Source organism: Topomyia yanbarensis, chromosome 3 (assembly GCF_030247195.1).
Source record: "Topomyia yanbarensis strain Yona2022 chromosome 3, ASM3024719v1, whole genome shotgun sequence".
Classification (NCBI taxonomy): Eukaryota; Metazoa; Arthropoda; class Insecta; order Diptera; family Culicidae; genus Topomyia; species Topomyia yanbarensis.
In genome coordinates this window covers 198,290,398-198,305,705 of record NC_080672.1, presented here as the reverse complement: position 1 = coordinate 198,305,705, position 15,308 = coordinate 198,290,398, and the positions used below count along the sequence as shown (strand labels likewise).

General features: G+C 32.8%; 1 protein-coding gene across 4 annotated transcripts in view; it reads left to right on the top strand.

The window, feature by feature from the left end:
- The window catches only part of LOC131690892 (aryl hydrocarbon receptor), a 1,300,655-nt gene extending 1,286,499 nt beyond the window's left edge, over positions 1 to 14,156 (top strand). For 3 of the 4 annotated variants that reach the window (XM_058976963.1, XM_058976965.1, XM_058976966.1), the window contains one exon: positions 12,430 to 14,156. In XM_058976963.1, the coding sequence (XP_058832946.1) occupies positions 12,430 to 13,122 (693 nt within the window). In that variant the 3' untranslated portion in view covers positions 13,123 to 14,156. The remainder of the gene's footprint in view (positions 1 to 12,429) is intronic. The other variant, XM_058976964.1, reaches the window with a different exon arrangement.
- Positions 14,157 to 15,308: the final 1,152 nt, after the last annotated feature.

Genomic DNA, 15,308 nt, shown 5'->3' with positions numbered 1-15,308 from the left:
TGTCGCATTCCAGCAGCGCTGCTTCAAGCAGTCTCCGGATAGACTACCAAAACGTACGCGGATTAAGGACCAAAATAGATTAATTCTTTTTGGCGATTTCGGAATCTGAGTACGATATAATCGTCCTAACGGAAACCTGGTTGAATGACCAAATCTATTCCACACAGCTGTTTGGTCATCAATACGCCGTTTTTGGAAATGATCGGTCCCCCTTGAACAGTCGTACGACTCGCGGTGGGGGCGTTTTGATAGGAGTGTCGTTAAAACTAAACGCTTATATTGATCCCGCAACCATTTCCAATACGCTCGAACAGTTGTGGGTCGTAGTTGATATACCGCAAAACACACTCAACATTGGTGTTATATACTTGCTCCCCGATCAAAGATTTGACACAGTATCAACGAATAAGTAGAATCATTGGGTTCGATATCATCACGATCTAACCCCCACACTCCTGCTATTCGGATGGAGACACCGTATATTGACCCGCTGGTTTCGAATATGCCAGCTCCCTGCGGCGCTCTCCTGGGTGGGTTTAATTTGCATGGGCTTACACAAATTAATTCATTATTGAATCGAAACGAACGCCTGTTGGATCTCGTTCTCGCAAATGATATCGCTCTTCCGGTCACTGCAGTATCGGCACCCATCGAGCCCCTGATTGATCTTGATGCTGATCACCCTTCTCTTAGTGTTGCATTCAATTTGCCTATGAAGAGCCTTCCATCTCGAATTCCCTGGTCTTTCGTAGAGCCGACTATGCCGCATTGAAAGATACGTTCTTAATCACCAATTGGGATTTTATTGAATCGACCACCACTATTGATGAAGCAGTGGAATACTTCAGCGCCGCTGTGCAGGATGCTGTTTCCCGCATTGTTCCGCCTAAACTGCCTCCGCAAAATCCACCGTGGTCGAATCCAAGATTACGCTCTGTCAAGCGAGCGCGATCTGCTGCTCTTCGAAAGTATTGGAGTTCCAGCTCGCCATATTTTAAACGACAATTGAACATCACAAGCAACCGGTATCGTCACTACAACCACTTTCCGTACAATCGTCATGTTAGGCGCACCGTTGAGAATTTTTGTCGAAATCCAAAACTTTTTTGGTCAACTCAAAAAGAAACTGGTTTACCATGCTCCATGTTTTTAGCAAATTCAACTGCCTGTACTGAAAGCGAGATGTGTAATTTGATTGCGTGCACTTTAAGCAAGTATTCCTCGATTGCTCCGCCACTTCGATCCAAATAGAAGAAGCAACGTGTTGGATGCCTCGTGATGTATTTGATTTCAATATTCCAGATATAACAGAAGACATGGTAGCGTCTGCTATGCACAAATTGAATTTATCGTTTGCTGCTGGTCCTGATGGTATTCCATCGTCGGTGCTAAAGCGCTGTGCAGTCGCTCTTTGTAATCCACTGGCTAGGCTGTTCAATCTCTCGGTTCAGCAAAGTAAGTTCCCACTTGTTCCCAGTTTTCAAAAAAGCGTAATATTTCCAATTACCGAAGAATCACTTCTCTGTACGCCTGCTCAAAACTGTTCAAAATAATTGTGAACGACACTCTGTTCGCTCGCTGTAAAAGTTATATAGATAGTGAACGGCATGTCTTTTTCCCAAACGCTCAGTGTCTACTAATCTTATGCAGTTTACTTCGAGCTGCCTACGGACTATGGATTCAGGATGGCAAATCGATGCGACGTACATGGATCTGAAGGCGGCATATGATCGAGTGGATCATGGAATTCTCCTTAAAAAACTGGAACTACTCGGTATATCAGTGATGGCTGTGGCTTGGTTCAGGTCATACTTGACGAACCGTTCTGTACAAGTTCAAATTGGATTGACAACATCAGAATTTTTCTCAAACCGATCCAGAGTTCCATAAGGTAGTAACCTAGGTCCGTTGTTGTTCTCGCTTTTTATAAACGACGTATCCACGCTGCTTCCACCGGGCTGTCGTTTCTTTTATGCGGATGACACGAAAATTTTCAAAATCATCAAGTGCCTTTCCGACTGTTTGGAGCTACAGAATATGCTGCATATGTTCGAGGTATGGTGCAAAAAGAACTTTATGTGTTTAAGTATCGCAAAATGCAGCATTATTTCATTCCATCGGAAAAGTTCGCCAATCGTGTACGATTATGAAGTTAGCGGAAGCCCTCTTACACGAGTAGAGCACATTACAGATCTTGGCGTCACTCTGGACCGTGAAATGACTTTTAGACTTCACTACGACGATATCCTGTCAAAATCAAACCGACAATTGGGGTTTATCTTCACAATTGCAATAGAATTTCGAGACCCTCTGTGCTTACGATCATGGTACTGTTCACTTGTACGCTCATTGCTGGAATATAACGCTGTTTTATGGTGTCCTTACCATGCTAATTGGATCGCGAGGTTTGAGAGTGTTCAACGTAAATTTATAAGGTACGCTCTGCGGTTTCTGCCGTGGCGTGACCCAATCAATTTACCGCCATACGAGGACCGCTGTCGGTTGCTAACAATCGAGCCACTGCACAAAAGACGGATTAATTCACAACCATTATTTGTCGCAAAACTACTAAAGGGCGACATCGACTGCTCTGCTTTGTTGACTCAGCTGAATGTGTACGCTCCTGAGAGACCTCTTCGTCGCCGTTACCTGCTGTTCCTGGAACCACGCAATATGGTCAGCATGATCCGCTTCGATTTGCTTGCACGCGGTTCAACGAATTTTGAGAGCTATTCGATTTTAATGTGTCGTCCAAGGTCTTTCATCAGCGACTACTTGACCTTTTTAATGTTGTTCGTTGTTAGTTGTTACTCTTCAGTTTTTTGTTAATTAAGACAATATATGTCAGATGAATGTTTCATATACGAATAAACAAATAAACAAATATTCCAACCGAAGAGTTTGAACTGACACAAAACGTAGCAGCTACTACGAGGTCAGAAAGCAAGCTGACGAATTTGCTCTTATGTGCAGGGATATCAGGTATCTTTTTCAAATGTCTTCACATTTTACAAAAAAAATGTCTTCATTTGTTATCAACGCCCAGGATTCTTAATCAGTTATTGATTTTGAGTCAGAATTCTGCCAGAAATCAGTCAGACATCCGAATAAATTTGTCTTCAAAATGAAAAATACGTCTTCACAACATTTTAAATGCCTTCAAAATGAAGGCAAATCTTCAAATCTGGCATCTCTGCTTATGTGTCATTTTTATACCTGACGAAGTTCAATGGATAACAAAGAGGCAGTCCTAGCAACGCTCGCTGCTTGATTGAATTGTACGGACCAATCAGCGCAGATAATTACCACCTTTACAAAATACATTATTTTCGTTATCTGTAATAGACGTACATTTTTTGGAATTAAATACAATATACGTGCGCATATTTCCGATCAGATAGTGCAAAACCGATTTAATCCACCTAGCAGTGAGATGAGCCATTTCTTACACATTTCACTATTGGATTAGTTTGCAGAACTCACGAAAAGTAGGCATCCAACTAGAGGTGGGATGAAAACAGTTTCTAGTCTTGCACGAATAAAATCTCGAATAAACTGAATAAATTATAGAAATCAACAAAACGACCGAAATAAAAAAGTAAAGTATGAGTAGAAAAATTAATGTAAATCAAAATTATAAAATATACGAATCATATAAGATTAGGTTATTAAATAAAAATGAAGATTATATTTAGAAATAGTTATAAGAATAATAGAAAAATACTAATAATACTCATACTAACAAATTGAATGAAATAAAACGAATGACTGAACAGGAAATGCATAAAATTGAAGATATGAATAAAATAAATCAAATGAATCAAATGAATTAAATGAATAAAATGAATCATATGAATCAAATGAATCAAATGAATCAAATGAATCAAATGAATCAAATGAATCAAATGAATCAAATGAATCAAATGAATCAAATGAATCAAATGACTCAAATGAATCAAATGAATCAAATGAATCAAATGAATCAAATGAATCAAATGAATCAAATGAATCAAATGAATCAAATGAATCAAATGAATCAAATGAATCAAATGTATCAAACGAATCAAATGAATCAAATGAATCAAATGAATCAAATGAATCAAATGAATCAAATGAATCAAATGAATCAAATGAATCAAATGAATCAAATGAATCAAATGAATCAAATGAATCAAATGAATCAAATGAATCAAATGAATCAAATGAATCAAATGAATCAAATGAATCAAATGAATCAAATGAATCAAATGAATCAAATGAATCAAATGAATCAAATGAATCAAATGAAACAAATGAATCAAATGAATCAAATGAATCAAATGAATCAAATGAATCAAATGAATCAAATGAATCAAATGAATCAAATGAATCAAATGAATCAAATGAATCAAATGAATCAAATGAATCAAATGAATCAAATGAATCAAATGAATCAAATGAATCATATGAATCAAATGAATCAAATGAATCAAATGAATCAAATGAATCAAATGAATCAAATGAATCAAATGAATCAAATGAATCAAATGAATCAAATGAATCAAATGAATCAAATGAATCAAATGAATCAAATGAATCAAATGAATCAAATGAATCAAATGAATCAAATGAATCAAATGAATCAAATGAATCAAATGAATCAAATGAATCAAATGAATCAAATGAATCAAATGAATCAAATGAATCAAATGAATCAAATGAATCAAATGAATCAAATGAATCAAATGAATCAAATGAATCAAATGAATCAAATGAATCAAATGAATCAAATGAATCAAATGAATCAAATGAATCAAATGAATCAAATGAATCAAATGAATCAAATGAATCAAATGAATCAAATGAATCAAATGAATCAAATGAATCAAATGAATCAAATGAATCAAATGAATCAAATGAATCAAATGAATCAAATGAATCAAATGAATCAAATGAATCAAATGAATCAAATGAATCAAATGAATCAAATGAATCAAATGAATCAAATGAATCAAATGAATCAAATGAATCAAATGAATCAAATGAATCAAATAAATCAAATAAATCAAATGAATCGAATGAATCAAATGAATTAAATAAATCATATGAATCAAATGAATCAAATGAACCAAATGAATCAAATGAATCAAATGAATCAAATGAATCAAATGAATCAAATGAATCAAATGAATCAAATGAATCAAATGAATCAAATGAATCAAATGAATCAAATGAATCAAATGAATCAAATGAATCAAATGAATCAAATGAATCAAATGAATCAAATGAATCAAATGAATCAAATGAATCAAATGAATCAAATAAATCAAATAAATCAAATGAATCAAATGAATCATATGAATCAAATGAATCAAATGAATCAAATGAATCAAATGAATCAAATGAATCAAATGAATCAAATGAATCAAATGAATCAAATGAATCAAATGAATCAAATGAATCAAATGAATCAAATGAATCAAATGAATCAAATGAATCAAATGAATCAAATGAATCAAATGAATCAAATGAATCAAATGAATCAAATGAATCAAATGAATCAAATGAATCAAATGAATCAAATGAATCAAATGAATCAAATGAATCAAATGAATCAAATGAATCAAATGAATCAAATGAATCAAATGAATCAAATGAATCAAATGAATCAAATAAATCAAATAAATCAAATAAATCAAATGAATCAAATAAATCAAATGAATCAAATGAATCAAATGAATCAAATGAATCAAATGAATCAAATGAATCAAATGAATCAAATGAATCAAATGAATCAAATGAATCAAATGAATCAAATGAATTAAATGAATCAAATGAATCAAATGAATCAAATGAATCAAATGAATGAAATGAATCAAATGAATCAAATGAATGAAATGAATGAAATGAATCAAATGAATGACATGAATCAAATGAATGAAATGAATGAAATGAATCAAATGAATCAAATGAATCAAATGAATCATATGAATCAAATGAATCAAATGAATCAAATTATTCAAATGAATCAAATGAATCAAATGAATCAAATGAATCAAATGAATCAAATGAATCAAATGAATCAAATGAATCAAATGAATCAAATGAATCAAATGAATCAAATGAATCAAATGAATCAAATGAATCAAATGAATCAAATGAATCAAATGAATCAAATGAATCAAATGAATCAAATGAATCAAATGAATCAAATGAATCAAATGAATCATATGAATCAAATGAATCAAATGAATCAAATGAATCAAATGAATCAAATGAATCAAATGAATCAAATGAATCAAATGAATCAAATGAATCAAATGAATCAAATGAATCAAATGAATCAAATGAATCAAATGAATCAAATGAATCAAATGAATCAAATGAATCAAATGAATCAAATGAATCAAATGAATCAAATAAATCAAATGAATCAAATGAATCAAATGAATCAAATGAATCAAATGAATCACATGAATCACATGAATCAAATGAATCAAATGAATCAAATGAATCAAATGAATCAAATGAATCAAATGAATCAAATGAATCAAATGAATCAAATGAATCAAATGAATCAAATGAATCAAATGAATCAAATGAATCAAATGAATCAAATAAATCAAACGAATCAAATGTATCAAATGTATCAAATGAATCAAATAAATCAAATAAATCAAATGAATCAAATGAATCAAATGAATCAAATGAATCAAATGAATCAAATGAATCAAATGAATCAAATGAATCAAATGAATCAAATGAATCAAATGAATCAAATGAATCAAATGAATCAAATGAATCAAATGAATCAAATGAATCAAATGAATCAAATGAATCATATGAATCAAATGAATCAAATGAATCAAATGAATCAAATGAATCAAATGAATCAAATGAATCAAATGAATCAAATGAATCAAATGAATCAAATGAATCAAGTGAATCAAATGAATCAAATGAATCAAATGAATCAAATGAATCAAATGAATCAAATGAATCAAATGAATCAAATGAATCAAATGAATCAAATGAATCAAATGAATCATATGAATCAAATGAATCAAATGAATCAAATGAATCAAATGACTCAAATAAATCAAATGAATCGAATGAATCAAATGAATTAAATTAATCAAATGAATCATATGAATCAAATGAATCAAATGAATCAAATGAACCAAATGAATCAAATGAATCAAATGAATCAAATGAATCAAATGAATCAAATGAATCACATAAATCACATGAATCAAATGAATCAAATGAATCAAATGAATTAAATGAATCAAATTGATTTAATTCATCCAGTGAACACAATGAATCAAATTAATGAAATGAATCAAATGAATAAAAAAATGGACGAACAAAATGAATAGAGTAAAAAATAAATGAAATGCATAAATAAAACAAACGAATCAAATAAACAAAATGAGCTGAAGTGATAAAATGAATAAAAGGAAGAAAATGAGCAGAATAAAATGCATTGAATAAAATGAAAAATTAAACATAAAAGGTTATAAATTAATATAAAGAAATAAATTGAATCAAATAAATTATTTGGATGAAATGATTAAAACTGAAAAAGTAGTTAGATTATTAAAATGAAGAAACTGAACAAAATGAATAAACTGGAAAAAATGAATAAAATGCATACAGTGAAAACAATGAATAAAAAAAGTTAAATGAATAATATGTTGTCTTCAGAACCTCTTCCTCACATGTATTTTGTCTTCCAAACGTTGATGGCAAGTCCAATCCTGCTGGCTTCAGCTTTCAGTCTTTAAGCATATATTTGGTTTCAAAATTCAATAGAGATACGAATAGTTTAAATATCGCACGAGGAATGTCTCTTTTGAAAATTTTCATCGTCAAACTTTTAAATTACCCAGTTAAGCCAAATATTTTTCTGATATAGCCATGAATTTCCTTAATTATAGTGTAGATACAGGCTTTGAATACAATTGAATTAAAGTTGAGTTGATGTAGCAGCAGACAAAACATAGTTTTGTTTTCTCAAACCTTCGCAATTACAATTAATAAATATTTCAGATTGGCAGAAGATCTTATCACACAACTTAGAAATGGATACAGAAATAGCTAGATAGATGCGATAGAAGAGAGCCAGAGAGAGAAATAGAGAGAGAGAGAGAGAGAGAGAGAGAGAGAAAGAGAAAGAGAGAGAGATGGGGGGCGTGTGAGGAATGGAAAATGATGGTTAATGCAGTGACCCTATTTTTATAGGTATATTATTATGATATATTGATTCTTACATTCTTATCATAAATAATGTAAGTAGTAATTTGTGTGCCATAACCAGTATAACCTAAATCTTGAAAGAGAGCCAAATTTTCGGTAGATTTTTGGGCTTCAAACATACAGTTGCTTTCGGTGACGCCACGAGTATAATTATATGAGAAATCTTTCATCTCACTACTAGGTGAATTACTTGTTGATCTGTGTATTGATATACCATCCAACATTTACCTCATGATTGAACGCAATTCCTAATTCAAAGGATAAATACTAGAACTCACTGTTTCTTTATCAACACATTATTTTGTCTTTGAAGTGAACTTGATTTTTGAGAAATAGTTAATTTACTATAAAGGTAATTCAGAAAATGTTCTCAACATCGAATTCCTTGAATCACGTAGATGTGTTTTTATACCCCGATATTCAAAATCGGTTTAGTTTTGCCCCTAAAACACCAGTAAAGCAATACTCTGTATGAAACAATCTCATTTCTAGTTAGTGGAAATTGGTAAGCGAGGAATAAAAATACAAAATGTTTAATATCTCCGCCGCTCGTGCACGGATTTTGACAATCTATAGCTTGTTAGAAAGGTATTTTTACAAGTTTTCTATTTATGTGCAGTTTGTGGGACAATATTGTATTGTTCGAAAATTATTTGCAAAAAATCTGCTGTGTTTTGACAAAATCGCTCATATCTCAGAAAGTAAACAACATATCGAAAATCAAAAATAATAGTGTCAAATGGCAACGTTAGGCCTTTCATTTGAAACTAGTTTCATCAAGAACAGTTCAGCCATTGCTGAGATAATTACATGACATTTTGTACATACATACATACACACATACACACACACATACAGACATTGTCTCAATTTGTCGAGCTGAGTCGATTGGTACATGAGACTCGGCCCTCCGGGCCTCTGAAAATGTTTTCAAAGTTTGAGCGAATCCTATACATTTCTTTTGTAAGAAATGTAAAAATATAGCAATTTCGATCAGTACAACGGACGTTATTCGCATTTGAAAACTAAGAAAATATGTCAGCAGAAATTTTTGAAAAGGGACCCCCATATTGAAACGGTAGAAGCTTTCTACTTCAAAACATAAACTGAAAATAGGGGAGACCGAGGCTAGTTGGCGGTGTTTTCATTTTTTACTGCTTTGATTTTGGTAGATCTTGCAGAATAGAACACGTTACATGAAAGGGCAGACTGTTGGCATCATCTCTGAATTTTATTAAAATGATTGATACGTTGTCTTCATTTCTACAGACAATAAGATGTGACGCGGAAAAGCCGCCAACTTACCCAGCCCCGGGCGGTATGTATGGGGTAAGTTGGCGGAATGCCAGAAAATACGCAATCAAATGGAAATCCGATTACATCAGTGGGCCTTATGAAATGTGGTGATTATCTTTTCAAAAAAACTGTATATTATTCGACACTTTTTATTATATTTCAGTCTCGTCATTTTGACTTCGACGCGTTCTCCATATGGCCAAGGCTTCTGTCTGTCACGTTACATTTTTACGCATATTTCATAAGATAAGTCAGCAAAAACGCTAAAATCAGATTCTATCCCAACTGCACATGATTAAGGTTACTAAACCGCACATTTTTTCTACAGAAAGTTATTTTCTATCATGAACGGTTTTCATGTCATTTTAATACGTCTGTCACGTTACACAATTTTCGCAGTGAGTTTGGAGGTTGCCCGACTAAATTGAAAAAGTCTGTTGCGCTAGCCCCCAAATTTGCGTGAACACAGTTTTAAGTTGAAGCTTGGAAAACGAGGAAGAGTTTAAAATATAGTTTTACTAAAGAAAACTTTGTTTTCGATTTTAAGGAGTATTCTCCATGATCTGTCACATTACAAATAGAATCTGTCACGTTACAGTTCTATATTTTTATTACAACAAGCATATCGAGACAGCCGTGCACAAATCATCCTTGATCTGGGAACTGAGTATTAACAGGAAATTTCATGCTTATTTAGAAAAAAAAACATATTGGTTTTGATGAACAAACATGAATAACTTATGAAAAGGTCGTAATTTCACGAAGTAATATATAATGCCGACAAAAAATCTAAAATAACTTAAAAACATCTACATTTTGAAGCACAATTTTTCATGAGAATTTTGAATTGAAAAACCATTTTGAAACTTTTTTCTATAACTAAATTATTTAAAGGAAAAAAAATCAAATTAAAATAAAAAAAATAAAATTTAAAAATTTGTGAAACATGTTAAAACCTTTTATTGTTATTTTCTCCACAATGCAATTATATTTTAAACATTCTTTATTTGTAAAATTTTTTTAAACGTGTTATATTTTTGCGTTTGGTATCTGTGAGTTGTTTATTAAAAGGGCGTATGTTCACTAATAGATATTTTTGTTGAAGAAAACAATCAAAATATTTCGGAAAATTTATCTTAAGAGCATTTTGCCTCGAATTTATTTAGAATTAGTATTGTATAAGAAAATTATATTTATGACTGGCAAATACTAAGAAATTTAGAAGCATACTTGAAGTTAAAAATGCTTCCTTACTAATAACTTCCTAATAATGTAATTACAGTTTCTTCAGTTTTCGTTAACAAAAAAATCATTGTTTTTTTGTAATTGTATTGTTTAACATGTTTTTGTTTTCTTATTTCACCAAAAAATATTCACAAGAAAGAATTGATTCCCTAGAACTCGCTATCATATAGTTTTGCTGCACCAATGGCGATTTTCGAACAATATATTTTGAATGCAGTGCATTCACATCTGATACGCACTTTTTAAATATTACTCTTGAATAAAAATTGTTTGTATAATGATGCAAAGTACTTAGTCTCCCATAAAGATGAAACGTAAAAGGTTTCATCAGAATTGAAGATGGTCACAATTTTTGACGTAATTGAATAAAACTTGATGGAATTGCTTCACAGCAGAAAACATCTGTCACGTTACATAAGATCAACTGTGTTTTATCAAAAATGAATAAAACTTTATGGTTTTCACAATACAATTTCAAAAAGTATACTCCAAGTAGTAATAAAAAATATAGGTTAGACATTGTATGCATGCTTTTAGTGTGGTCCACATAACTTTTTCGAATTTTTGATCTGTCACGCTACAAGTTATATGGTTTCCATTATTTCATAATTGAAAATAAGCATTTATCCATATTCATCTCAATTTATCAAGCAATATCATCAAATTTATATTAGACTACGATGGAAAAATGTGGTTCCCGGCAAAAAGTTGAAAATATGGATTTTGTGTATATTTTTATTTCCTTACGGTCTTTTAGTCATTTTCAGGTTATGCAAGTAGCATCAACAAACTTTTATAAATGACAGACACCTGTGCTCACCATTCATATTTTTTTAATATTAGAGGTTATATACATACGGAAAACAAACAGTTTGACGCAAAATTTTATAAAAAAAATTCGCCTGGTTGCCATTTTTGGAGCCTTGACCATATTCAAAAGCAAATTTTCGAAGCTATTCAGGCGATTGTCCCAAATAATTGTCCCCAGAGACACAAGAAAAAATTTCTCCTACTTTGGAGTGAATTCCAGAAACGAGAATATTGGAACTGTAAATAGTACCGCCAACTTGCCCCGTGTGCGTCACCACCAACTTGCCCCAGCAGCATATTTTTAAAATGATTTAAAACTTACTTTTGGGTATAGACAGGTGAAATATCTATACGGATACTGAAAGCTCTTTTCGCGCACTATCAAAAAATATAATCATTCGAGGAATAGATTGAAAACCACCCTAAATAAAACAAAATGTTTATAATTATGAAAATTTACAAGGTATGCTCAAAAACACAATACCGCCCACAGCTTCTACTAAACAAAATGTTTTGCGACAAAAACACATTGGATAATTCGTTTAACATTACTTGAGGTTCACAATGATAGACAGCGGTTTATGTCTATTAGAAACGGAGAAAAGGAGATTCCGCGAACTTACCTCAACCGCCAAGTTATTTAAAATAATGTAAAATTCGGTTGATATAAAATATGTATATCATTATCATAAATTTAAAATATTGTTTCAATTCTCCTCTGTTTCCCCAATTAATTTAGCAATCGATCTTTTATTATACTCTTTCCAATTTCGTTCAATAAAGCTTACACATTTCATTGTCTTTAAAACACTTCAACGCTTTTGTTTTCTTTTTTGTCAGGCATCATCTCCTGTTCATGTGGTGGATTATATCAATGATCCCGCTGGGGCTGTGGCAGCTGCATATTCAAACTTAAATCCAATGTATCCCACCTCAGCATATGTATCAACCGAAAATATGTATATGACCCCTCCAGCTCATTCTTCCAATTTCTACGCAGTATCGGATAATTTGTTTCATCAGTACCGGCTACAAGGTGTCGGCGGATATTACTCCGAGTATTCCTCTGCTTCAGGACCTTTCATAGCTAACGGTTTCATACCTTACGACAGCTACAATAATATTAGTAAGGAAGAGAGGTGGCCAGAGAATGGAAAATGCACTCCTGGAAATGGTGGCATTGATCGGGATCCCAATTTACACGCTGAATATGAACGGAGCGATAATACCAAAAGCGTCAAACAATCGCCTCCTTTAGCAGAAACACCAGATTCAGAACAGACATCATCACCTGTGAGCGCATCAAACACAGATATATTGACTTCGATTCAGAATAAGTCTGGTTGCTCAAATGGTTCGACAAGCAATAGAAGCGGTAAAACATTAACAGGGAACCGAGAAGCCAACGATATTCCTATTGTTGTACTAAAAGAAGAATCATCAACATCACAGTCTTTTGAGCCTCGGCGACAAACTGTTCTAATGTGGGGTATGTCACATACGACAAACCAAGGCAACAATGCAGAAAACTGAAAATAGTAATATGAAACTTAATATTTCTATACTGTTCCATGATATTGTTTGTTTGTGTTCTAGGCAAGACTAGATTTTGAACTCCCATGTAGGTATTTTGTCATTGAATGTAATAAAATGGATCGTACGGAAAAATATGGAGTGTTCTCGCTTGGCTTATCTTTTATTCAAATAGCGACGTTTCCTAACGTTTGACTTAATGGGAAGGTTAGGGGGTGTGTCTAATGATTAGAAAACGTTTCAATTGTGTCCCCGCCGTCGAGTACTTCTGCTGACGTATCTCTAGAACAGCCAACATTGTCATATTCACACGAGTCAAAAACACCGTGACGGAAAAAGACGTCTCCGATATGATCACTCGCTCACTCGGGCCTATAGCAGTGGTCGTGAAAAAATTGGTGCCTGGATGGAAGGAAGTATCTACGATGCCTTTTATTCCTTACAAAGTGGGAGCAGATGCAAAACAGAAACGAATCGCATTATGTTCATCGACCTGGCCACAGAGAATGTGTTTCCGGGAATTCCACGACGAATTTGGAGTTTGGGAGCCGAACGTTGAACGTTAAAGAAATGTGATCGTGCAAACTGAAATTATTAATTTTGTTATCTGTATTAATGTTGAACTATAATGTTTTTATGCTTGTCGAATGTTGTTAGACTTTAGTAATTTGTATGTGTGCCATAATATAGGTTAAGCAGTACTCTGTATGCGCTTGTCGCAAAGATGAAATAAATAAATAAATAAATAAATAAATAAATAAATAGTACTACCCACTCGAAAATAGCCGAGTGGGTAATTACCCACTCGAAATTTTGGAAATTTTCATAAATTTGAAATCTGCCACGTATGTATCTCGGGCACTCATTTGAAAATATCGATGCACGACAACTTAATTTGCTCAAACACACGTGATTTAATGTAAATGTAAACGTAGTTAGGCAATAGTGCATACTTGGAGAACAGTGATGTTACTTGCACAATTGTTAGGTTAAGTTGTTTGATAAATAAAATAAAAATAAATGTAATGCAAGCGTGTGTATTGCGAAAATGAGACAAATCCTTATTCTATTACCCTCACCTTATGCTTACTACCCACTCGTGTTAAAAGTGTAACGCCGGTTCTGTTTCTAGGGTATATTATCTCTTCTGAAAGTATAAAACCAAATCATAAAAAGATAGATACCATTCAAAACAACCCAGAACCAAAAACCACCAAAGAATTACGCGGGCATGGTAGGATACTACAGACGATTTGTAGAGGACTTTGCAAAAATCGCAAAACCCCTTACAAACCTTCTTCGAGGGTAGAGAAACCCTGCCTCACATAAAAAAAATTCACTCCCACAACCAGCGCAGGATTACTTTGAAAAAATGAAAAGTATATTGACGTCTGACGACATACTAAAACACCCTGACTATAACAAACACTTTGTATCGACGACAGACGCTTCCGACTTGGCTATTGGCGCCGTGTTGTTACAAGGAGAAATCGGCAAAGACTTACCAATACATTTCGCTTCACGGACACTATCAAAAACAGAGAAAAAATAGTCAGTCCCGGAGAAAGAGATGTTGGCCATATTTTGGGCCTTACAAACCTTCAGGAATTACCTCTACGGAGCATAATTTAAAATACTGACAGACCATCAACCACTGACCTTTTCCCTCTCTCAACAAACACACAAATTACAAGTTAAAAAGATGGAAAGCGTTCCTCGAAGAGCACAACTATGAGATCGTATATAAACCTGGAAAGACAAATGTCGTAGCCGACGCCCTTAGTAGAGTAATATGTTCAATGATAGGAACTCAGCATTACGCAACCAGCGCGGATGATTTCTACATAATATCGACTGAAGCAGCAATAAACGTCTATAAACATCAAGTAATCATCCAAAAAGGTCCCGACAAAATAGAAACAAAGAAAATATTTTATTCCTATATACTAGAGTAACCATATCATTAAACAACATTAACTAATTTTAATCCTTCAGTGATAAACGGGTTATTCACATCCGAGCCAATTATGGATCAAGTTCAAGAAGTCTATCACAAACACTTCGTCAGTCAAATGATCTTAAAAATTCGCTACACATAAAAACTACTACAGGATCTTGAGGATGAAAACGACCAATGGAGCATTATACAACAAGATCACAAGCGTGCCCACAGATGTTCAGAAGAG